The following is a 24,914-nucleotide window of genomic DNA, read 5'->3' as shown; positions in this document are numbered from 1 at the left end:
GTTGAGAGTGGGAGTGAGAGAGAGAGAGAGAGAGAGAGAGAGCGATAGCAAGAATAGCAAGAAGCCAACAGAAACTCCTCCAGCCTGCTCTAGCTCAGGTGTCCTCACAGGCTGTTTCATCTATATGTGACTTTACCAAAATGTAAATATGTGTGTTACTTAGATGAGACATGTGTGGCCAATGTCTGGGACTCCAAGAACCGTGGAGTCAATGGCACCCAGAGGGGACAGATTGTGTGGAGACTGGAGCCAGGACCCTACTTTGTTGAGCGTGAGTGGCCTTTGCGGGTCCTGTGTTGGAATTAGACGATAGTTAGCATTGATACCCCTGAGGAGAAAACAGCTGGTTGATGGTGTCACAAAAGGACCCTCTCTATTTTCTCTCCACAGCTGAGACTAAGATCTGCTTTAAATACTATCATGGTGTGAGTGGTGCTTTGAGAGCAACGACACCTTGTATCACCGTTAAGAACCCTGGAGTGCAGGTATGTCTTTGTGTGTCTGCGTGTGCATGTGTGCGTGCATCTGTGTGTCCGGTTTTCGCTACCTCAGAGGGGTGTTTGGGGGTAAGTTGAGAACTGCCTTAGGACTCCTACCCAAGAGCCTTTGTCTTAGGAGATGATGTAGGAGTGAGGAATAGAGAGCTTGTATAATGAGGCATAATGAGTGACCTCCATCAACATCTGCCTCAAGACCCGTTTAGCCTTTATTTATTTCTTTTTCTCTTTTGCCCCATGACACTTATTTCTGTTTTTAATAAGTGTCTTGCTCTCTCCAATAAGAAACTGTCTGTCATTAATCTTTAAACTGTCTTTAATCTTGTCAACCGATTGGCTTCCATGGGTCACAGGATTTTTTGAGATCAGGCCACTTCAAAATAGAAAAAAGTTGGAGCTTCACTTTATGTTTGCTTTCAAGATTAATTAAGATTAATTTGCAAGTCTACAGAGAGATGTGAATTATACATTACAGAGTTATCAGATGTCTTAACTAGTGAATCGCATTCCAATACAGCAGTCAGTCAATGAGCAGCAGGAAAACCTTTTTCTCCTTTCTGCACTGGACTGTAATGATCTCATATACAGGCCTGCTGCTGACACATTGTCCACAGAATGGAAGGAAAATTGATTATTATAGTTATCAAGGTCCCTTATAGAAAATTTTATGAGCTGATGCTCCTTTGGTGGGTACAGTCAGAACCAGAGTTCTGAGTCCAGTGTTCGTAGCTACTGCTAGCACTAGCAGTGCACCAGCACTGAATATTCAATGGATGACATAAATAAAGACACTAAATATTGTAATAGTTGTGTTTTTTACTATTACACTATTTTATGACTTTTTGAGTGAAAGCAGAAAATCTGGATAAGATAAGCAGCACATTGCAAAGCTGGAGCTGGCTAGGATGTCATACAGCTGACTCTATTTCTTCAGTGTTTATTCTGCAGGTGCAGGTCACTTCATTCTAGAAATGGGAATGCAAAGTGATTCACTTATGCTACTCTTATATTGGCTGGTTTCCTGTCAGGTTGGCAGTGAAGGTCAAGTGGATGACCAATCAGGGACTGAGGACAGTCGGAAACTTGTTAGCTTCACCCTATCAGGTGGGAGGACTGATCATTTGGTCTTATCCACGAAACACTTGTGCTGTACTGTTTTTAATTTCTCTTTGCTTCTCCAGACATCCAGGCAGTGGGTCTGAAGAAGGGTATGTTCTTCAATCCAGACCCCTACCTTAAGATGTCTATCCAGCCTGGGAAGAGAAGTGGCCTCCCCAAATTCACACACCATGGCCAAGAGAGACGATCTTCCATCATAGCTAACACCATCAACCCTGTGTGGCATGGGGAGGTCAGAACAATCACACTCCACAGTTCATACACTCGGCACATGGTGTCTCCTTTCGTCTTCAAACAAATCAAGGACGCACCATGACAGGAAACAATTAATCACTCTTTAAACACAAAATTTAATTACTTGAATTTGACTTCAGACATTCTCCAGAAATCCAATGAAATATACCACCTGCACAGGATTGTCTGATTGGTCTAACTTAAGTCATAAGTAGAGCAGCACAACCACTATAACCACTTTTCTTGTCAACAATCTGATGTCTGACTTTTCATACAATACACAAAAATTTGGTGTGTCATTTGTGAGAACACATAAACTGTTTGTGCAGGCAATTACTCAGACCTTATATATGTTGGCAAATCTCGTCAACCTCACAACAACAGATTTCTAGTAAACTGCTGGAACTGACCAGGACTGATATGGTTGCATGCTTTGTATTATTTCAGTGAAACTAAAAACTGGATGTCAATGGATTTGAACTTTTACTGATTTCTAAATACACAAAATGACAGTGTAAATATAATTTATCAGTAATGCAATGAAACAGGTGAAGATTAAACTGTAATTTCCAAATTTTTCCTGTGATAGAAGTACACCTTTGTGGCTTTGATGACTGACGCGTTGGAGATTGAAGTAAAAGATAAGTTCGCCAAGAGCAGACCAATCATTAAGCGATTTCTGGGTCAACTGACCATACCTGTGCAGAGACTCCTGGAGGTGCCTACAGATGAGTGAGTCCACACACATACTGACATTTGAGAGAAATAGTGGAATCGTAAAGTGTGTGCTGTAGTGTTGTACCTTTAGAACCTTTCACACACTACTACAGTGACTCATGTCACTTTGGTGGTGTTTGTCAAAGTTTCCATCCTATAGGTCAGTTTATGAGGTCTACCGTGGGAAAACCAGCACTGAAATCCCAACTTCTTTAACCTATTAACTAATCTCTTTTGATTTCATGGAAGTAACGCTAACTTTAAATGAAATATGAATGAGCCATTCTTCTCTCAGTTTCATAAACTCTGTGTGAAACTAGATCTAAGTGAACCTGCTATTTCAAACAAGTTAGTCTGCTTTTAAAAGGTTGCTGTGTTTCCTCTATGAATTGCAGATAAAACTCAACACACTCAGCTTAAACTGTCTTGCTATCCATCATATTGTACATGGAATGTAGATGAAATAACTGATACCAACTGTGAACCAATGATAAAGCTGTCTTTGTGAGGATTAAAAATCATTAAGATTCATATTTGAACATGAGCTCTTGAGCACTGTCTCGCCAATGAGCTTGTTTGGTCAATTGGTATGTCTCAAACTTGCAAACCCCCAAATGCTCCACATCAATAAACTGTTTATCTGCTGTGTCTGTATGAATGTTTGTGTGTGTAGTGATCAGCTAGTCAGCTACAGCCTGTGCCGTCGTCTTCCTACAGACCATGTGAGTGGGGATCTCCTGTTCAGAGTGGACATCACCTCCAATGGCAATGAGGGTTTGTAAATGTTTGGAATTCTCAGCATTGCACTTCTACGGTTAATAGAAATGAGTATCATTCACTTTTAACTGCATAATACGGGCTATTTCTGCAGTAACAGGGGAAATCCAATGACAACTGTTTGGCCCAGTTTAGATTGCCCACTTGCCCATGTCTTGGAATTTACTGCCTTCCAGTCAAAGCCATTCATCAGTAATTCCTGTCATTTGCAAGAATTGCCACAGTAATGGTTTGATTTCATGAAAATATAACTGGCTTTTATGTGGCCCAAGTGAATCTTCAACACTCAAGCATAATGCATGGAGGAAAATTCTAAAAGAATACCTGTCAAGGAATAGCTCAAACATAGCTTGAAGAAATGGTAATGTCTACATAACTGGTTGAAGCAAACTATAATCCTGTGTTGAACCTTGTCAAAAGTTATAATTACAGCATTGACACATGCTTATAATGTAATATTTTCAAGCTAAAAGAACATTTATATATTAAAGTATATTGAAAAGGCTTTTTTGGCTAAAGTGGGTAAATGTGACAGCGGAGGGGGCACAACCTGCACTTTCCTTTTCTGCCATTCACTGATTAAATGTGTCAACAGGGATAATACGTTTTAGGGGTGCTGACAGTTTTAATGTAGGACATAGTTGAGCACAGGGTGGAAACAGAAGAAAAACATCTCATTTAGCTAAGTGTGGTCACCCTATACGTACTCAGCACATGGGACTAGTATCCTTCTTCTCCCTCCTTTTCTTCTTTTTTCCATCTTCTCTCACTGTCAGAGGCCGCCCCAGATCCAGTAGGAACTATTTTGGGCCGAACAATGGACATTGACCCTGGCAGTCCCTCTGATGATGAAGACATTGCACAGCCCTCCTCATCTTCTCACATCATATGTGGACCTTCTCCCACGGGGTCTGATGAGGGTTCCCTACTTGTCAACGGTAATTGTTCCTATGTTGATGATAGTGTGTGGCGTGAGCCTGGGCGGATGGGAGAGGAGGATCTGCTTCCTGTGGCTCTTGGCGGTCACACCCACCGACAGGTGTCTCTTAATGACTACCTGGATTCCATTGAGGCTTCCAGGAGCTCTGGGGACCAAACTTTGGCAGGACCTTCTCCAAAACTCCGTTCCAGCTTTCCAACAGACACACGGCTTAACACAATGCTGCATATAGACTCAGATGAGGAAGAGGAAGAGACAGTGGGACAGCATGGGGATCAGTCACAGGAGATGAGCATGGAACAGAGCAGTAACTTTTCCTCAGAGAGGCCGAAAGGAGCTGGAACTTGGCTGACCACTGGGCCTACACCAGGAGCAGGTTCATGCTCTGATACTCAGCCTGTAATTGAGACTGCAGCTGAGGCTGAAGCGGGGACTGAAGCAGAGGCAACTTTGAGTCAAACACAGGCAGCAATATCAACAGCCTCTGAGCCTACAGACGTTGCTGGTGCATTAATTGAGAGGCCACACTTCACTGGAGAGTGTTCCATGGGCTCCAGCTCATCCCAGGCAGATGAGGAGTCTGGGATGGGGTGGGGCAACAAGACAAGGGCAAACCTCAGTGTATCCTCCTATCCTGCCCACTCTCTGTCTTCACTCATTCAGGTGAGCAGCTACAAGGAAACTAGAGCAGGAGCTGTGATAGACTCCATTATTAGATGAACTGACTCCACCCATTCCCTCCCCTCCCATCCTCTCTCCCCCGTCTATCCCACCCCTTCTCTGTTTTGATTTCTTTCCTTTCCTCTCGTTTAATTTCTATTCCTTTCCTCTCTTGTTCTCTCATTTCTGTTTCTCAGCAGGTGGAGACAAGAAGTGAAGTGGCACCAAAAGCTGAAGAAGAAGGGGCGGAGTCATCTAGCAGTGAGGCAAATGGCCCAGTGGCAGCGTGTGGTCCCACCAACACCAACAACAACAAATCTGGTGGGTGGGGAATTTTTAATCATTTATTTTAGTTTGGCCTCGATGTTTAAATTGCTGTTTCACTGAGGCTGTTACTCCAAGGAGTTACACTGGGTCTGTTTAAAGTTTGAGAGGTTTGCAGCAGTTTCTCCTGACCATATTATTTGGACAGGAACGTCACTACATATTTCGCAGGACGGTAAGAGAGTGACCCGGTCTAAGCCAACCATTGAAGGAACCCTTAAGTGGATGAGTTGATGCTGTTAAGTAAAGTAAAATTTATCTTGGACAGACAACACACCAGTAAATAAACCCTATACATACATCACATATACAATCATCGTACCTCAGTTAACACACAACATTAGTTCCCTCTCCAAGTTCCCAAAAAAGATATTGCGCGATGCCCAACTGAACTTATTACACAGATGTTCACATAATAATAATAATAAAAAAAAAGACCTGCACAGATTGCGGCAGTACCTACACAAAGAAACTCTGATTATTGCACATTCCCCTCCACACGTCACACATGGAACTTAGACTTCAAGGAAAATCTTCATTTCAGATGTTTTGTGCAACCACCCCCAGATGCTTGTTGCATTCATGATGCCTTGTACTGCTCTCTCAGCAGAAGGGTAGTCTATCTGAAGCAAGCACAGTTAAGCTCTGAAGCTAACTTGATTGCAAGCTGTTCTACCTTACACAATCCACTACAGTCTCTGTGGGGGGGCGGGGGGGTTGCACATTTGTACTGAGGACAATAAATGTGTTTGTCATGTTGTCACACAAAACACACCAGCATCAGATTGTGACAACATATTCACTGACTCATCCTTTAAGTTGATGTAGCATCCTTTGAAGGTTAAGAGCTCGGATCAGAGAATATGTTCTGAGGAGCAGGTATTACAATAAAAGCAGCAAAAGGCTACAAATCTGAGAAGTTTAAGTGGAAAGAAACTAATACAATAACGTTTTTACACACACACATGCATACTAGGTTTAGCCATTTCTTCCCTTTGTGGGTAAACTCTGTTTTTGTTCAGTCTATTTAAATTTACCCCATAGATCATTCATTTATTTGTTTGTAATTCATAATTTGTCTTCAGTACAATCTCTTCTTAACCAAGAAAACACAAGTATATCACTTTAATACAATCAATACATCAATTTGCATTACCTAGATTTCGGAAAAGCAAAAAAAAAAAAACAAAACAAAAAACAAAAAAAAAAACCCTAATGAAATCTTAAATTTAACGAAATTCAATGCAGAGTCCCTACCTGAATCAACTATCTATCCATAAGCCTCCACTGCAGTCTGCATTATTCAGTGGTAAAATAATTTCTAAGTCCTACTACATTGCTGATTAAGCAGACCTGTCCTTATCTCTAGAGTATGGGCAGGTATAGTTCACTGAAAGGGCTCTTTATTCAGAGAATGTCTCCCTTGAGTGGTTTGCATCTTTGTTTCCACTGCATAGAATTTCATTCATTTCATTCATTCCTCTTCTACCACTTATCCATTTCTAGGTCATGGTTGGTGCTGGAGCCAATCCCAGCTCACATTGGGTAAAGGCAGGGTGCACCCTGGACAGTTCATCACATCCATCGCAGGCACAACACACAGAGACAGAAAGAGCTGAACAACACTCACATTCATACCTACATGCAATTTAGAGTCATCAATTAAGCTGCAAATGCATGTCTTTGGACTGTGAAAGAAAACCAAAGTACCCGGTGGAGATTCACACAAGCACAAGGAGAACATGCAAACTCCCTTAGGAATTCAATGCATCTATAATTATTCAACCCATAAATCTGGCCAATGGTCTATAAATAGTAAGATAGATAGGTAGATAGATAGATAGATGTACTTTATTCATCCCACGCTGGGAAATTCTCATTTCACAGTAGCAAGACACACTGTACATCAATATAATGAAAAATATATACAATCTAAACAATATAACAAAAGCCCTAAACAGACAGTAACTATACAAACTATAAAAATATAATGACAATGACTTAAGGTGCAAAAACAACAGTTTTGTTTTTACATATCAGACAGATGAGAGTTATTGTACAGTGTGATGGCATGTGGCAGGAATGATTTCCTGTATCTATCCTTTGAACAGCAGAGCTGCAACAGTCTGTTGGAGAAGGAGTGCCGCTGTCTGTCCAGTGTGTGGTAGAGAGGGTGATCAAGATTATCTATGGATAATGTTGTTCAGGTTCCTCCTCTTCACCACACTTTCCGCAGTGTTCTGTTTGCAGCCGATAATGGATAATGGACAATTTAAGGGAATAAAAATAAAAATAAAAATAGATAAGAAAAATAAAATTTACAACATAAACATAATCCTTTATTCTTTTATCTGTTACATCCAGGTAAGGGGACTCAGAAGACCGAGATGGAAGGCAGATGACAAGTTACAGGGTTTTATTGTGAGACTTGATAGGATGAGCAAGTGAAGGCTAGGTTCTGTGGCAGACAGGTGAGCAGATCCAAATTGGCGGTGGGTGGGTTGCAGGAGCTTGGCTAGCTGGAGCTGGACCAAAGAATGAGATGATCGTGAGTACAGTCAACAATCCAGCACTAGCTGACTACAGACAGGAGCTTATGTAGCAGGGACTTGATGAATGGCAGGTGTGTAGCTCAGGCCCCAACTCCAGGACAGCAATTTGCCATCTGTAATTAGCGCCTATATGCCCAGAGAGAGAGAGGGGGAGAAGGACTAGGGAGCAGAGGGCATGACATTATCTCGTTGTTTACCAGGTTTGTAAGACTAGCATTTCAGTCCATATAAGCCCTGTCTCTCTAGAAATTTTTGTTTTGGGTGTTATACTCATGTCGTCAAGGGAACATTACAGTCATTCTAATACATGGTTTTTGACCTTGTGAATATTTTAGTAATATTAATTTAATGTTGTCATTAAGTTAAGAGTTAACTTAATGTTGTTGACAATTGACTAAGAAATTATTATTATTATTATTATTAGTTTGTTTTTTTTTTTAACTATATTTTTAGGTCATTTGTTGGGCAAACTTGTTTCATGAACTTTGAGTGAAATTTTACCTCCCTCTGCTGGATCCACCTTTAGCGTATAGTATATTTTACAGCTGATATTGCAAGCTGAACCATAGGGAGCATGTTTGGAGCAGCAGAGTTGTAGCAGCATACACTGGGTGACCTTCATATGCCTCGTCATCAGAGTGCCTGAAGTCCTTTTTGTAACTACAGGAGCTGACGCCAGCGGCTGGGATAGGCAAAAGGAGCAAGAACAGGAGGCAGGAGAGGTATGGAGGAGGAGGAGCTCCATGCAGTCCTGCACCAGTGTGAGCCAGAACCAGGAAGTGTTCAGGGCCGAAGGCAGGGAGAGAGAAACAGGTAAAACACAGAAAATTTCAAAGTTATATTGTTCTAATTTTTTTTCTGCAGGATTTTCCCCTATCAGATGATCTTGAGCAGCTGGAAGGCACCTGGGTCACTGAAAGGTTCAATGGTTGTTTTGAAACAAAGTTTATTCATCATTATGAGATTTTTTTTATTGTTAATTTTTTTATCATTTTATTTATTTTATTTGGAGAAAGACTGAACCTCTGTTCTAATTAGATCTAAATATTCAGATAATGTTTTCTGCAGATTGAGAAAAGCTGCTAGATGACACAGAGAATAGTGTTCTTTATTTAACTGTTTGACATGATCAGATAACAACAGATGAAGATGATAGTGCTGCTCTCTGACTATCATCACCATTTTACGATCTGATCTTGTACTTCAATCAACAACTTTTGCTGAAGCTCTCAGTAAATAGAGCTGAGTATTCTCATTTCTTAAGTGAAGTGTCAGTGTTATTTTGTTTAACCTGGATTATGGTGTGTGTGTGTGTGTGTGTGTGTGTGTGTGTGTGTGTGTGTGTGTGTGTGTGTGTGTCTGTCTTACAGCTCAGATAAATGGTCACCAGTCCGTTCGTCAGCTCTCATCTTTCCGGCGTGACGTAAGTCGCTACCAGAGGGTGGATGAGCCACTGCCACCTAGTGAGTTCAAAAATACCACGCATTACAATTTAACCTAGGGAAAACAATGTTAAACCCTGCACCACTAACTACACAAAAATGCACATGCTCTTTGTAAACTGCAAAGTATGTATATAGAATTTGTGAGCAGCAAAAACTTGTAGGTGCCAGCAGGTGAAATGAAAAATAGGGTCTTTGGCAACACTGCTCAAGAGTTCGAAACACATCAGATGTTTAGCTCTTTCTTTATGATGCTGTAGTAAAAAGGAGGGATCTGATCAGTCTCAAATTATTTTAAAGCACAACCCCAACTTCAAGCATACAGCTATAAAGCTATAAAGAACAAGATCATGAAGTAGCTGGGATTGGCTCAAGCACCCCTGGAACCCAGAAATGGATATGCAGTAGAAGATGAATGAATGAATGGAAGAAAGAACATGTCCTGTCACAGACACTATGGTCCTTACGGGGCCTTAATCTTAACATCAAGTAACTGAGAAAACCCACTGTACTGTACTTTGTATGTGGTCATGCTAATGCATGATAAATGATGATAAACTATCATTAATATCATTATTCTTTCCTGACTTTGGGTCAGAAAATTTTGCACAGTACTGTATGTTGTGGGCAACATAATGTTATTTGTATGACCCATTATCATACACAGAGGGCAACAGGCAGCGCCATGAGAGAGCGCATATAACAGAATCACACAGATTATGAAACAGATAATAGTGCACAAAAAAGGGAGATTAAAAGGTGGAGAACCGAGCAGTTTTTAGTGTTTTCATCAAATGAGTAACAATGTGGGCTAATTGGATCCAATGGTTCATGAAAGGGTGGCAGCACAGTAGCTGTCTGGATTTGAGTCTGGATCCACTGCTTTACCTCTGGCACATTTTAGAAACCTTTCAGGCTCATATACATTGAACATCTCACAACTATATTAAGGCCCATTTTCTTTCCTGTGTCATTGTGTGTAAACCAGGCTGGGAGGCTCGTATTGACAGCCATGGTCGCATCTTCTATGTGGACCACGTGAACAGGACAACAACTTGGCAGCGTCCCACTGCGCCCCCTCCCCCGCAAACCCTCCAGAGGTCCAATTCCATACAACAGATGGAGCAACTGAACCGCAGGTCAGGATGTACACATACACACACATATACTATAATATATGGAGGAAGAAAAGTTTAAAATTGTAGGTGAATTTGTCCCATGATTTGATTATTTCAATTGTCACTCTCATCATGAACACACACATTTACAGGTATCAGAGCATACGTCGGACAATAACCAGTGACAGCAGAGCAGAGGAGCAGCCAGCCAATGAACTGCCAGCAGACGAGCCTGACATGCACACTTTACCAGGTAATCCTCTCACTGCAGTGAATTATGATCTTTCATAATGATTTGTGCACTCTTCCTGAAACTGCATGTGTGTTGCAGAGCTGCGTAGAGACAACATTGTGGCTCAGTCCACCTCCAGGTCTCGCCTGACACTGTTGCTTCAGTCTCCCAGCGCCAAGTTCCTTACTAGCCCTGACTTCTTCACTGTGCTGCAATCCAACCCTGTACGGACACTAATTTTTTCTCTTTTATTCTTCACTTTGGTCTCACTGGTAGGACACCATTTACCTTTTATTCAGGCTCTTCTCAGCACAAATTTAACTAAGGACATTTTGCTAATTGTAGGGGGAGGTCAGAAAAAGGGAAGGGTATACATATGGGCCATTTGATGGGCAAAACTTCTGTCTCCGTCTTTCTTTCTATTCTTTTCTGTCTCTTTCCTTTCCTAATCTTTTTCTTCTTTCTGTTTTTTTCTGTCCCTCACTCAACTGTCTCTTTCAGAGTGCCTACCGTATGTTCACCACCAATACTTGTCTGAAGCATATGATCAGTAAGGTTCATCGGGATGCTCATCATTTTGAGCGCTACCAACACAACAGGGACCTGGTGGCCTTTCTCAACATGTTTGCTGACAAACAGCTGGAGCTGCCTAGAGGCTGGGAGATGAAGCATGACCACACTGGCAAGGTGGGGAGTGAAAACTTGTCGGGAATTTTTTTTCAAGATTAGAACCAGAATATTGTTTTATAGTCATTTCAATTCATGTCTGGAGGATGTGGACATATGAAAAAGGAAAAGCAAAAACAAAATTCAAATGAAATTGCAACACATCAGTATTGCAATATTTGCCGTAATAATTTGCTTATCATCCAGCTCTAAAAAGATGAAAATTTGTGTTCATGTCAAATTATTTTGTTTTGTGACCCTGAAATAAGACAAACTGTCATAATTTGTGCCATAATCCTGTGGAATGCATCATATAGATAGAAGTGTTAGAATAGCTTTATAGGTGTTATTTGTATCATTAGAAATTTTCTTGTGTGTGTGTAGCCTTTCTTTGTGGACCATAACTGCCGTGCCACCACCTTCATTGACCCCCGGCTACCTCTCCAGAGCTCTCGACCCTCTACCCTCTTGGCTCACCGGCAACATTTGACCCGCCAGCGCAGCCACAGTGCTGGGGAAGTCAACTCAAGACGCCTGGTAACAGAAACATGCACTGACAATTGTACACCTCTACAATAAACAGTCCTGTGTGTCACTTTCATCAGATGCCAAATTCAAATAGCACTCATGGTAGCACAACTGTCCCCTTCTGTCTCTGGAGGTAGGTGAAGATGCTCGACATTCTGGCCCACCTGTTTTACCGCGACCCTCCAACACACTCATTCACACCAACAGGGGGCAGTGCCAAGACATCGTGCCAGTGGGTCAGTAGACAGACAAATACAAATACACACTCACATACTGGAAGAATTGACTGTAAGTTTTTTGTCAATTTATCTTCTAGCTTACAATGATAAGATTGTGGCGTTTCTACGACAACCAAACGTTTTTGAGATTTTGCAGGAGAGAGCACCTGACATCAGCCGGAACCATTCACTCAGGTAGCAATGCTAATGCAGTTATCTGCTTTTTTTTAATGGTGATCTGTTAATTACACCATTCAGTCAATACCACACACAGCTGAATGTTGCTGTTACAATAGGGAGAAGGTACAACTGATCCGAACAGATGGGGTGTCAGGATTGGCCAGGCTCTCAGGAGATGCTGACCTTGTAATGCTGCTAAGGTGAGACATAGTTTCTTGCTTCCTTCCTTAAAATTTATTGGATCAGTGACAGTTATGTCCTCCTTTCATTTACTTTTGCTTGTCTTCCTTTATTTCATGTCTAATACATTCTAATCAATGAATTCAGTTTAGTTTATGTTATCCTTTTTTTTTTATCTGCAGTCTGTTTGAGGAAGAAGTCATGTCCTATGTACCTCCTCACACCTTTCTTCACTCCAGCTACTGCCAGTCGCCTCGGGGATCCCCTGTTTCCTCCCCACAGAATTCACCTGGTAGGAGAGACAAGTGCAACTGCACTCACTTTGTTGAAAATCAATATTGAGCTCAATGCATTTTATTTCATAAAGACAACGGGGTTCAGGAACTTTGTTTCACCTGCTTGAAGTAGGGAAGAAAAGATTTCTTCAGTGTTTCTGGTTCAGACTTACAGTTCCTATACTTCTACATCATGTTCAACAAGTGGTTGGACATGATAATGATAGTCAGATGAGCATGATTACACTGACTGTAACAAGCCTGAATTACTGGATGTGTGAAGAAAATACAAGCCAACATGAACGAGAACAACTGTCCAAATCAACAATAAGAACCTTCTCCACATCCACTTGCAGGGCAAGTAAATCACATCTATTTTCCTCTATATTTGTTAATAAGCTGTCAGCTCTGTGTCCTTGTATGAAAGTTGGCAGTCAGCTCTGTAAAGAAACCTGTGGACAACTCAACATGCATCAGCTTTTAAATTTAATACTTGAAGAAAATAAAAATTTAACAAGCAAACCACTTTAACTAACCATCCCTTAGCTGCGTCATCCTCACAAGTCCCAACCTCAGACCTTTGAAACCTACTACACTAAAAATAGATTAGAATAGATAAGGTAGAAACAAAAACCAAATACAGTTCACCCCAAAACAAGCAGGTTGCTTACACACTGAGCAGATGTTTTCCTTGAATATCCAGCTCTGTTCTTCCCTCTGTAGGTACTCAGAGAGCTAATGCAAGAGCTCCAGCTCCTTACAAGAGAGACTTTGAGGCCAAACTGCGCAACTTCTACAGGAAACTTGAAACTAAAGGTTATGGCCAAGGACCAGGCAAATTAAAGTAAATGCAGTTTATTTGTCTAAAAAGAGGGACCTTCTGAAGAACTGTTCTGTTTCTGTGTACTTACAAGTGTTTATGTTTGGGTGTCCTCCTGATTTTATCTGTCATAGGTTGATAATCCGTCGTGACCATTTACTGGAAGATGCCTTCAACCAGATCATGTGCTATTCCCGGAAAGATCTGCAGCGCAGCAAGCTCTATGTCAGCTTTGTTGGGGAGGAGGGGTGAGTATGTGGGAGGAAAAAAAATTAAGAGCATATTTGTCCATATTATTTTTGAGGCTCATTACTGTATTGATCTTTTCTATGTAATTTGTTAGTCAGACGAATAATTCACACATCAGTAGACTCCCTACATTTAATGAATAGTGTTAGCTACTGAGAAGTTACCTATCAGACCCATAAGACAAATTTAGGTAATGCAATGCACATAGGTACCAATACTGGATTCTATGGGTTTATATTGTACAATGGATTTATGTTGTACAATGACATTTGGCCTTCCAAAATGATGGTACAAAATAATTACAAGCTGTGATAATTTCTGTTTTATTAATCCACAAAACCTGCCTTGCTTCACATTCAGTGAATCAAGTTTCATAATAATGATAATGTATTTTATTGTTACATTGCAATGTTAAAAAAATATTATAATTACAAACTATTGCAGTAAAATGTGAATTCAAACCTAATTTAAACGTGTTTAAACGTGTGTGCATTTTAATAAGTATGACTGTTAATATAATTTTTTTCTTAGTGTCTGCAGTAAAACAGTAAAATCACCACCACTCCCACTGTCTCTGCTTATTTTGTATCACATCCACACAGAGGCCTTTCTCTTTCATTTGTCTTTCACTAACCCAACCTTAGGGTGTCTTATCACATAGTAAGCAGATCAGTCAAAAAAAGGAAGTATGCCAATGATCAGATCAACAAAGTAGTAAGGTGTGTGTGTTTGTGTTGCAGATTGGACTACAGTGGGCCTTCAAGAGAATTCTTTTTCTTAGTATCCAGGGAGCTATTCAACCCTTATTATGGTCTGTTTGAATACTCTGCAAATGACACCTACACTGTTCAAATCAGCCCAATGTCTGCTTTTGTAGACAATCATCATGAATGGTAAGTTTTACAGAACACACACGGGAGCCACCCTGTTGAAGCCTGTGCACAATAATGCAGCTGATAATTTGTGTTAATGTGTGTTCCTCAGGTTTCGTTTCAGTGGTCGTATACTTGGTCTGGCTCTAATCCACCAGTACCTGCTGGATGCCTTCTTCACCAGACCTTTCTATAAGGGACTACTGCGCATGTAGGTCCCACAAGTGGACTGGCAAGAAATTTTACCAATTATTCAAGTATTTACAGTACACCTACAAAATGACATAACAGACACACACACAATAAACCTAAAGACAAAGAATTCACACTGAATAATTTTTCTCTGTGTAGTCCATGTGATTTGAGTGATCTGGAATATCTTGATGAGGAGTTTCACCAGTCCCTTCAGTGGATGAAGGACAACAATATTGAAGACATGCTGGACCTGACCTTCACTGTCAATGAAGAAGTCTTTGGACAGGTCAGTATGTTCTACCACAATAACATACAGAAAAACAAAGGCAAGTCATTTATTTATATGCACATTTCATACACAAAGGCAATTCAACATGTATTCATAAAAAGAGAACATACAGAGAAATAAGATAAGTATAGAAACAATTAAAGGATCATGTTCAAACATAATTGAAGGTCATGCATAAAATCAACATCATAAAATCATTGTACAATATATAAAAACCTGGTTTGGTTTTGTCTTTGGCTCCCTTACACATTTAAAACATGCTACTTAAAGCTTAATGGCTCAGTGGATGTCTGTGGTGTGTGTGTGCAAAAACTTTGAGTCAAATTTCATTCACTCCTGATAGTCGAGTCCTTGTTTCTATGTAAACTTGTCTTTTTAGTTTGTGTATTTGTTATGGAGGAAATGTGTCTATTTTCCCGTAGATTACAGAGAGAGAGCTAAAATCTGGAGGAGCCAACATCCCTGTGTCAGAGAAAAACAAGAAAGAATACATAGAGCAAATGGTGAAGTGGAGGATAGAGAGAGGAGTGGTGCAGCAGACTGAGAGCCTTGTCAGAGGCTTCTATGAGGTTTGGCAACACAAGTTAGACTAAGTTAGATTGAATTGCTCTATCAGAATGCAGTAAAGAGAATGGAACTCTATTATCATACATTCTGTCTTCATCTTCTGTGTGTATTTGTTACCCAGGTGGTGGATGCCAGGCTGGTGTCAGTGTTTGATGCCAGGGAGCTGGAGCTAGTGATTGCAGGCACTGCTGAGATAGACTTATCAGACTGGAGGAACAACACAGAGTACAGAGGAGGTATGGACTGAAAGTGGGGTGAATGTACTACATAGATTTTACTGTAGTTTCTGCAGGAACACTGAGCCAAGAGGGACTCTTGGAACACTTTTAGTTGATACTTTTGCACCTTGATGTACATAAATCTCCAGTATTTGGCACTCACGGCCTCAGGAGGGCCCAACAGGCAAGACTTCAAGCAGACTTCACTTCAAGCATTTTACTGTCAGGACGAGGAAGGGTAAATTTCACTTCTGCTGTGTCCCTGTTTCAATATTAGAAGAGCTGCAGAAATCCAAACTGCTGATCTGTGATATGATCTCAGGTCCTGTTAGTGTAAGTAACGATCAGATCGGATCAAGTTAGCTGAAGCTTATTTTACAGGTGCCAACTTTTTCCAGTAGCGTTTACTCTATTGTGACCTAAAAACCTGTTAACTACAAGGAAGTGGAAAATACTCATAACGCAACTCAGACGAGAGTAGGTGAGTCTGAAGCAAAGGGAACATATACACAGCAGATATTTAACAGACCAGCTGGGGGGGGCAGCAGCAGAGGCAGGGATGGTGACACATGCTGGGACAGGGACTGGGGGGAAGAACTGGGGATAGAGACACGTGCTAGGGCAAAAACAGAGGCTGGAACAGGGACAGAGATACAGGCTCAAGCAGGCACCTGGCAAAGGGGCAACTACCTGGAGCTGGTGCTCATATATTTTCTTTCACCGTAGCAGGATGACACCATATATTGTGTAGTAACATCAATACCCCACCTTTATTTTTTCCGGTCATCTTGGCGTCCCTGTCTGCTCTCACAATGTAAAAGCGGGGTAGGTTCCTAAACCTAAAAAATATTTAGGTAAATAAAAGAAAGACATAAATAATAACAATAAAAACGAGAGTATAAACAAACACAGACCAACTGAAAAAAAAAACAAAAAAAAAACAAGGTGCACACACATTTGCGTTACATGGATATGTTAGTAGCCGCCCTGGCCTCTACAAAGGAAATAAATGGTTGCCAAATGACATAAAATTTTCTGGTGGACCCTCTTACAGTATATCTGATTTTTTTTAAGTATGGTTGGGGTCAGAGAATTGGTGACTAAACATTCTTCAGAAACTAACAATAACAAAGGTGATAACTGGTCAGAATACCAGTTTACCTGGTATGACTACTATGTAGTCAGTGATTCTGCCATTTCTGCCTTCATCTCACTCAGTTTTTTGTAAAGTAGCCACTTGAGAGCTTCAAAGTCATCAGCGAGGGCATTTTTCAGCTCTGACTTTATCATGGTTGAAATGTCCGCTTTCAGGGAGAGCAGGATTTCTGACTTCAAGCCTTCAACGTCCATCTCTCAAAGCAGGTGAGGTTGGGGTCACTTTAGCTGGGCTCTTGGCAGTACCCTGGTCCAAGGGGGTTTTGGGCCTTGATTTGGAGGATCCAGTATACTTAAGTGTCTTTAGACTCGTGTCCATCAGGGCACCGCTGTGGATTTATTCCACTGTCTGTTGGAATTAAATAATAGTTTACTGTTGTATAAGAAGGCTTACACTTAAAATTTTTTGCTTAAAATAGAGGTTTAACATGAGCTCGCGTCCAACACATTTGTGTTACTCCATTGCAGCCAAGCCATGCCCCACTCCCCCCCAGTGTGTACACAACTTTAATGTGTCCATCACAGGGGAAGAAAAAAAAAACACTCTTAAGCACTCAAAACTCAACTCAAACAACAAATAAAAAGGACCTAAACAAACTTGCTGCCACTCGGACCATCGCATTACGCTATTTAATGTGAATATTTTTTCATGTCTGTCAACTCAGAATCAGCATGGACCTTACTTATTTGATGTCAAAATGACTACATCAGGTACTTACTGTATTTCTTCTGCACTGTTTTATCCATCTTGAAAACTCAATGGAAAGTGCCATCTAAAGTATTTTCACTTAAACAATTTTCCCTTTAGTGGTTATTCATCACTGAAGCAAATAACGTTTCATTTGTCCTTAAAAATTTACCCTGAATTTACCCTGCTGTATTGTATGTAAGGTCTGTTGCTTGGTTCATCTGTTATTTGAAATATTTCATAATTGGTCTCAGTGAGCTGAATCCTCTGTCATGTTAATTGTGTGAACCTGGTGTACTACAGATTACACATTACAAAATGGTTGGAGATCAGTTTGTCTTCTCAGACCTCACAGAGTTTCCTCTGGATGTGCAGAGTGTTTTTTTTTTTTTTTTAATACAGCATTTGTCACTTCCCCTTCCACTGTCTTTCCCTGCTGTGCACTGTGGCAGGTTTGATGTTACCCACAATGCTTTCTCCTGTGGAGAGTTTCTGGTTATGGTCATCCGAGGTACTGTGCACTCTGAGCATTTACACTTTGACCTTTTATGCAGTAACATTTGCTCAAGCTTTGATGTACTGATTTGGTAATCATTGCTGATCTACATAAGTAAACCCTCCAGTTCCATATCTCCTCTTCTGCAAGTCTTACCATGATGGGATTTTACAAACATCTTTAAAGACTGATTGTTAAGGTTTTGAAAACTGATATTACTGGATCTCATAGCTAGTAAGCCAATTTCAGCTAATTGTTACCTATGGTTCAAAACGGTTGTTGTCAAATGACTCAACATTAACAATCCCTTTTTCTTTACTTGACATAAAAAGGTGACCAAAACAGCTTTTCATCAGTGGAGAAATGTTCCAGGGCTGCTCCTTTTCGAGCGCATGCTGAAAACATATTCATTCTCTTGTTTTGAATCGACTACACCATTGCAGTGCTTATTTCATTTGAAAGATTTAAAATTATCCAGTGGTGAGCTGCCAGACCTTTAACCAAGCAAAGAGTGTGCATATACCCCTGGTTTTAGCTACGTTTGACTCTTTTAGGAACTATCAATTTTAAACTGTGGAATGTCCAGCCCATTTAACTCTAGGACCTTTTTTTTTTCTTTTTTTCTTTTTTTTATGAACTGCAAACCATACCAAAATAGATGAATAATAAAATAACAATGCTACAGCTATGTGAAGCTCACCTTGTGTTGCCTTATCTCTTCACTTCCTTGTCCCTGTTGTGTTCTTTGCTGCTGCTTTGACCCCATTTTCCCCTCAGTTCAGTCTGGAAAGAAATCTTTCAGATTAGATGCCTCAGGTTAAGTTATTTCCATAGTTACCTAACATGGTTTGTTATGTATAGGTTACCACGACAACCATGTAGTTATCCGGTGGTTCTGGATAGCAGTGGAGAGGTTCAACAATGAACAAAGACTACGGCTTCTGCAGGTACTGCTGTGCGTCAGACATAGACAGTATGAGAATAATTTCTGTAACATTGAGGTGAATTTAAGTCCTTGTTTTCTTCTGTGTATTATTAGTTTGTGACTGGGACATCCAGTATTCCCTATGAGGGCTTTGCTTCCCTGCGAGGCAGCAATGGACCGCGCAGATTCTGTGTGGAGAAGTGGGGGAAGGTCACTTCATTGCCCAGGTAACCACAGACGTCCATCCATCCATCCTATACCGCTTTTCCGTTTCTGGGTCAAGTGGGGTGCTGGAGATAATCCCAGCTCACTCTGTGCGAGGGTGGGGTACACCCTGGACAGGTCGCCAGTCCATCGCAAGGCCAACAACCACTCACACTCACACTCACATTCAGACCTATAGACAATTTACACAGTTAAACTAAACATGCGTGTCTTTGGACGGCAGGAGGAAACCAGAGTACCTGTATGATACCCATGCGGGCACAGGATGAACATGCAAATTACACACAGAAAGGCCTCAGACCAGGAACCAAACCCACAACCTTCCTATTGTGGGGTGACAGCGCTTACCACTATGCCAGCAGAAACCTTGCTGTTTGATTTTTGTCACAAATTTACACAAATTTAAATCCAAAACAAATTTACTATGATTCTGTTTAAACAGTTAGAAAAAACAAAAAAAAAAAATACAACAACTTGCCTAAGAGTAGCAGCAGACCTAATTGGCTTGAGCTAAGCATCACCATGCATGCCCCCTGTTCCTGCTACACTACTAGCACAAAATTAATGGCATTTTGTTAAAAATTCAATTTCAAGGCACGAGTCTCATTGTTGAACTGAAGCTAATTTGGAGATTATGTGACTAATGGAAGTCTCCATAGTAAAATCCCAAAACTCAATTAAAACTGAGAAAGCCAACCCTGTTGAACCCCACGGTTTTTCTGGGGGCATAACAACTTTTTTTTTTTTTCTTGGTTATTTTCTTAGAATTATTCTTTTTCATAAACACGTTTGCTGCCTCATCCATTTTGAGGGCCAAGAGAGCGCTAAAGCAACAACAGTGAACATCTTTTACAGTTACAGTATTATGGTTGAGGTCGATAAATCTTGTATTCATTATTGAAATATGGACAAATGCAAGTGTGGAGTGGATAGAACTCATTTAAAACTGTCACATTCATGGGTGCTCAGATGGCTGCAAGTGCTTACTTACCTCTTGCTGTTTAAGCAATTAGGGCAGGTAACAACTTAATCTTTATGAAACTACTCAAGATACAATGGAAGAAGGAAATGGAAGTATAATTGCAATGTGTTTGATACTAGGATTTACTGTTGCAGAAGAAAAATAAACGTAGGTCATCCTTCCTCCATTCTCTTCTTGTTTTTATCTTCTCTCTCACTTCAGTGTTAATTTTTAACAAATGGGTTGTAATATGATATATTGGTTCAAATATAATTGCCTGTTAATCATATCAAAAAATCTTTATTAGAGCTGCATGTTCCAGGAAATGAAAATACTACACACAACATCAAACTTCCTGTGGTCTCTCTCCAGAGCTCATACCTGTTTCAACCGGCTGGATCTACCACCCTACCCTTCTTTTTCTATGCTGTATGAGAAGATGCTAACTGCAGTGGAGGAGACTAGTACCTTTGGGCTTGAATGAGACTCCTTCACCCACCCAGCTCTCCCCTGCAGTCTGCTGGTGGCAGTGAATAGAGGAGGCTACTATAAGAAAACACAAAAAATGTTCAACATTTGGATTTAATGTTGAATTTATTTTTTTATTTTTGTGTTTCAATTGCAATGGGATGTTTAATAAGAGCAGCCCATGAGACATTTGAACCACAATTTTGCACTCTTACCTCCAATAATGTTTTATGTTTTGTTTTGTATTTTTGCAGCTGCATGTATCTCACACCTACTAAGTCACACATGCTTTCACCTGTGATGAGTAATGGCCCCTCACTGCCTTCAGGACTGGGATCTTACCTGCCAGGATTAGACCAAATCACAAACAATGATGTCCTCTCATTTTCCCTTTGATACGACTTTACAAAAAGCAACCACTGCCTTCACTGCAAAAGCAGAGTTGATTCAGCCTCTTTTATTATAGTTTGGGTGGACTTTGAATGATCATGGTGCTTGTCCATGACTGAGTTTTGGTGATGAACTTGTGGTCCAGTACTCCCCGTGGTGTGTTATGGGAACTGCAGTCCTGGTTCGTTTGCAGTTACCGGCCTGAAGAGTCATTCCTCCTACATTCATTTTCTACCCCTTATCTGTTTGCCGGTCAGGAGGGGAGCTGGAGCCAATCCCAGCTCACAGGAGGTGAGGGCAGGGATCAGCCTGGACAGTTCGCCAGTCCATGGCAGGGCCAACACATAGAGACAGACAGAGATGAATGACCATTCACACTCACATACCTACGGGCAATTTAGAGTCACAGATTAACCTAGACCTGCATGTCTTTGGACTGTAGGAGGAAACCAAAGTACCCGGAGGAAGCCCATGCAAGCACAGGGAAAACGTGCAAACCCCTTACAGAAAGGGCCCAGGCGCAGGAATCAAACCCATAATCTTCTTGCTGTGAGGCTCTGTGGAGTCTTTTTGTAACATTTTTCCAATGAAGTTAATTCAGCTCCAAGGTCAGCACATTCAGCTGACTTTGGAGTCCAAACTGAATCGTTGGTGTTGCTGTTATGGTATTTTCATCGAAAAGAAAGGATGAATTTCTAATGACATGGGAGTGATGTGTGATTTGAATGTAACTAACTTTAAGACATAAATGATTTTATACCAGACTTGGTAAAGATATTTAGCCTTCACAGACTTCAGTTGATGATTTAAATCAATTCTGGGTCTAAGGGTAGTCAAAATAACCATTGTTTCAACATGCATAGAAAGAGAAAATTGTAACAAGAAATGTCCACACACAATTGAGGAAACTACAAAACTAGAAAGTGGAGATTTTTATGTGTTTCAATGCTTTAGACAGCTGACTGCTGTCCATATTTCACTGTTGTACCTTCAGTGTCTAAAAAGCAGGAGAGATGAGCCCATAGCAGTGAGCTGCCAAATGCTACCCGTAATAAACCTTTGGATCCAGTTCTCCTGTACAAATGCCCAAATCAGACAAGAAATGCCACCAAGCTCACCTATAGCTGCAGCTATAGGTGAGCTTGACCAAGTTATGTGATTTTGAGCAGCAATTTTAAATGAATCATTACATTGACATGAAAATATCTCTTCAGCATATTTGCTTTTGAATGGATTTTACTTTTCATTCTTACTGACTTGTTAGTCACATTTAACGTTATTACAAAAATCAAGAAGAAAAGCATGAACTTTTAATATAAACTGAAACAATGAGCTTGCAATAAAGGATTTTACTTTTCTACATTCATACACTTTTCACAGCCTTTTTAGTGAAAACGCTGCACTATGAATGTAAGCACGCCTCGAGCTGTCACATTGAACTACAACTCTATAGCCACTTAAAGGCTTGGACGATGGATTTTGCCTTAAATCAACACAACCTTTCCCAATGCCTCATTTTACATTCCCAAAATCCAGGCTAAATGGAAGTCACTCCTGCCAAGGGGGAAAATATTTCTGACTTTATATTTCAAAATGACTTTAACTTTGATTTTGAAATACTAGTTGCTCATTTTGACTGAAGTCCATATTATGACTTAATAGTTAAGCTTCATCTAGCAGAACTTGAAAATTTGTTTTGTCCTGGCTGAAATTGACTTCAACAAGAAGCTACTACAGACAAACAGATTTTTCAACAACAGGTCTGTTCCCTTAAAACAGGATTAAGTGGTTCTATTGTCATTGTAAAAAGATAGTTATGTCCCCTCAATAAGTGCACTACCCAATGTCTGTCTAGCCAACGTTTTTAACCTTATCCTGAAGGATTTTATTCACTGTCTGTACAATCCACCTCACTCTTCAATATGAATGTCTTTCAATCCACTCATAAAATAAAATGCCATCTCTCTGTGCAAACTTTGTCCTTTTGTTTCTGTGTGACTTTGACTGCAATTTGAACAAAAAGAGCCCAGAAATGAATGGGAACTGGAAACATTTCCTCACAGAAAATTTGAGTATCTCGGGGTCTGTGTGGTGTCTGTGTGTGTCTGTGTCCCAAGCAATGGATGACAACAACATGGACTTTAATCCTGTTTGTGTTACTATGTGTGTGTGTGTCACAGAAACCCAACCTCCCACACCCGCTGTTTTGCCTTTGCCACAGCAACGACTGTTGCCCTACGGGCCCGTCGGTACCTCAAAACTGCCTCAGGATCTCCTAGGGATAACATGTCTCTAAAGGAATCCTTCTTCAGCTGGAAAGCTTGCCTGACGACTGGTGTCCACCACGGTGTCTGAGGCTTACCGCTCCTTAAGGTACCCAAGACACTAAGACCAAAGCATGCCACTGCAGCTTCAACAATGGAAGCTTTGACTATTGACCATTCAGGTTCAATGTCCCCAGCCTCTACAGAGATGCTGGAAAAACTCCTTCGGCAGTGGGAGTTGAAGGCTTCTCAGACAGGGGCCTCCTCCAGTTAAACTGGACGCTTTTTCATCCTGTTTGATGGTCTGGTGCCCTTCATGCCCCAGTAAAATATTTGATCTTTCTTTTTATAAAATAATGTAAATAAAGCTACCTAAAGGAAATCTACAAGGTGCCTCGTAAATTATGAAGAATCCTCACTACAGTGTGTGTGTGTGTGTGTGTGTTTTATATGTCTTTTATATGTATGTCAGTGTGTCCCATAGTCACAAAGTGTATATGTATCTGTCTTTAGTGATTGATGTCTGTGTATATCTGTGTGTGTTACTAAGGCAGTTTGTGTCCTTTGGTGTTTCTAGAGCTTAAAATGTGGACAAGATGGTAACAGTAAAACAGAGAAATTTCTATTGTTCTCCTGAGAAGTTGTTTTGGAAGAAATGGATTGCAGACATTGTGTGAAACAGGACAAGAACCTGCACCTGCACCTATCCCTGACGCTCCAGGGTTACTGGGAAAACTGCCATTTATAAACATTGCGTACGCATAAAACTGGACCTAAACCTTGCGTACGTAATTTCTACGCAAAAGTTGTGATGTATAAAAAACAGACTTGACAGAAAATGTGCACACCCCTATGGAAACTCTGACCAATGCATATGCACATTTTGGAGGAAAAGGGGAATTGGTGACCCAGATGGTGTGGTGATGAACTGAAGTTTTTGATTGCCCTTCACACATTTAATTTCAGGCTGTATCATGCATTGGAGCCATGTCATCAGAATTATTTAATTCAATCACGTTATTTTGCATTGGTCTGAGTAATTGTTTTAGAAACATCTTAGAATCTAACAGAAAATTCCAAATCAAAATCCCTCCTCTATATTTAATGACCGCTGTCTCTCTGTCGTATTGTGCACTCCTGGAATGCAGGAGGAGAGGACGGCGCATAAAGCATCTGCCTAACATGTAAATAAAAGCATATTTTCCTGTGATACTGTGAACACATAATCAAATGCCAAAGAAATCCTAAGTGTGGAAGACAAAGCCATTCACAGTTGTTACACTATATACTTTCCCATTCTCAGTTTATCAGCTCTACTTAATGGTTTTCATAACAAACCAGGCATAAAGAAAAGGGTCATGTTCACACACTTCAGTCTAAAGAATATTTTTCGTGTTGGGAGTTAGCACAAACTGATTAAAGATATAAATGCGGAAAGGGCCATCCTCTGGAACTGTGCCATCCTGGTACAGA

At 40.6% G+C, this 24,914-nt stretch overlaps 2 protein-coding genes across 2 annotated transcripts in view; both read left to right on the top strand.

Annotated features, from left to right (window-relative positions):
- LOC115038394 (E3 ubiquitin-protein ligase HECW2-like) overlaps window positions 1-21,634 on the top strand; it is a 31,288-nt gene extending 9,654 nt beyond the window's left edge. The window contains 28 exon segments of the mRNA XM_029497230.1: window positions 164-271; window positions 391-485; window positions 1,526-1,601; window positions 1,679-1,848; window positions 2,440-2,582; window positions 3,241-3,341; window positions 4,121-4,947; window positions 5,142-5,265; window positions 8,487-8,633; window positions 9,191-9,283; window positions 10,251-10,401; window positions 10,533-10,836; window positions 11,114-11,299; window positions 11,663-11,815; window positions 11,940-12,042; window positions 12,123-12,219; window positions 12,321-12,404; window positions 12,567-12,676; window positions 13,383-13,503; window positions 13,614-13,727; window positions 14,469-14,621; window positions 14,713-14,811; window positions 14,952-15,081; window positions 15,507-15,653; window positions 15,773-15,887; window positions 19,070-19,155; window positions 19,248-19,360; window positions 20,692-21,634. Coding sequence (XP_029353090.1) covers window positions 164-271; window positions 391-485; window positions 1,526-1,601; window positions 1,679-1,848; window positions 2,440-2,582; window positions 3,241-3,341; window positions 4,121-4,947; window positions 5,142-5,265; window positions 8,487-8,633; window positions 9,191-9,283; window positions 10,251-10,401; window positions 10,533-10,836; window positions 11,114-11,299; window positions 11,663-11,815; window positions 11,940-12,042; window positions 12,123-12,219; window positions 12,321-12,404; window positions 12,567-12,676; window positions 13,383-13,503; window positions 13,614-13,727; window positions 14,469-14,621; window positions 14,713-14,811; window positions 14,952-15,081; window positions 15,507-15,653; window positions 15,773-15,887; window positions 19,070-19,155; window positions 19,248-19,360; window positions 20,692-20,803 — 4,262 coding nt within the window. The 3' untranslated portion in view covers window positions 20,804-21,634.
- The window catches only part of LOC115038391 (NACHT, LRR and PYD domains-containing protein 12-like), a gene marked incomplete at its 5' end in the record, with an annotated part of 488,710 nt that overhangs the window by 202,965 nt on the left and 260,831 nt on the right, over window positions 1-24,914 (top strand). The gene's annotated exons all lie outside the window — the stretch shown is intronic.

Source organism: Echeneis naucrates, unplaced genomic scaffold (assembly GCF_900963305.1).
Source record: "Echeneis naucrates unplaced genomic scaffold, fEcheNa1.1, whole genome shotgun sequence".
Classification (NCBI taxonomy): domain Eukaryota; kingdom Metazoa; phylum Chordata; class Actinopteri; order Carangiformes; family Echeneidae; genus Echeneis; species Echeneis naucrates.
This window is presented reverse-complemented; position numbering and strand designations above follow the sequence as displayed.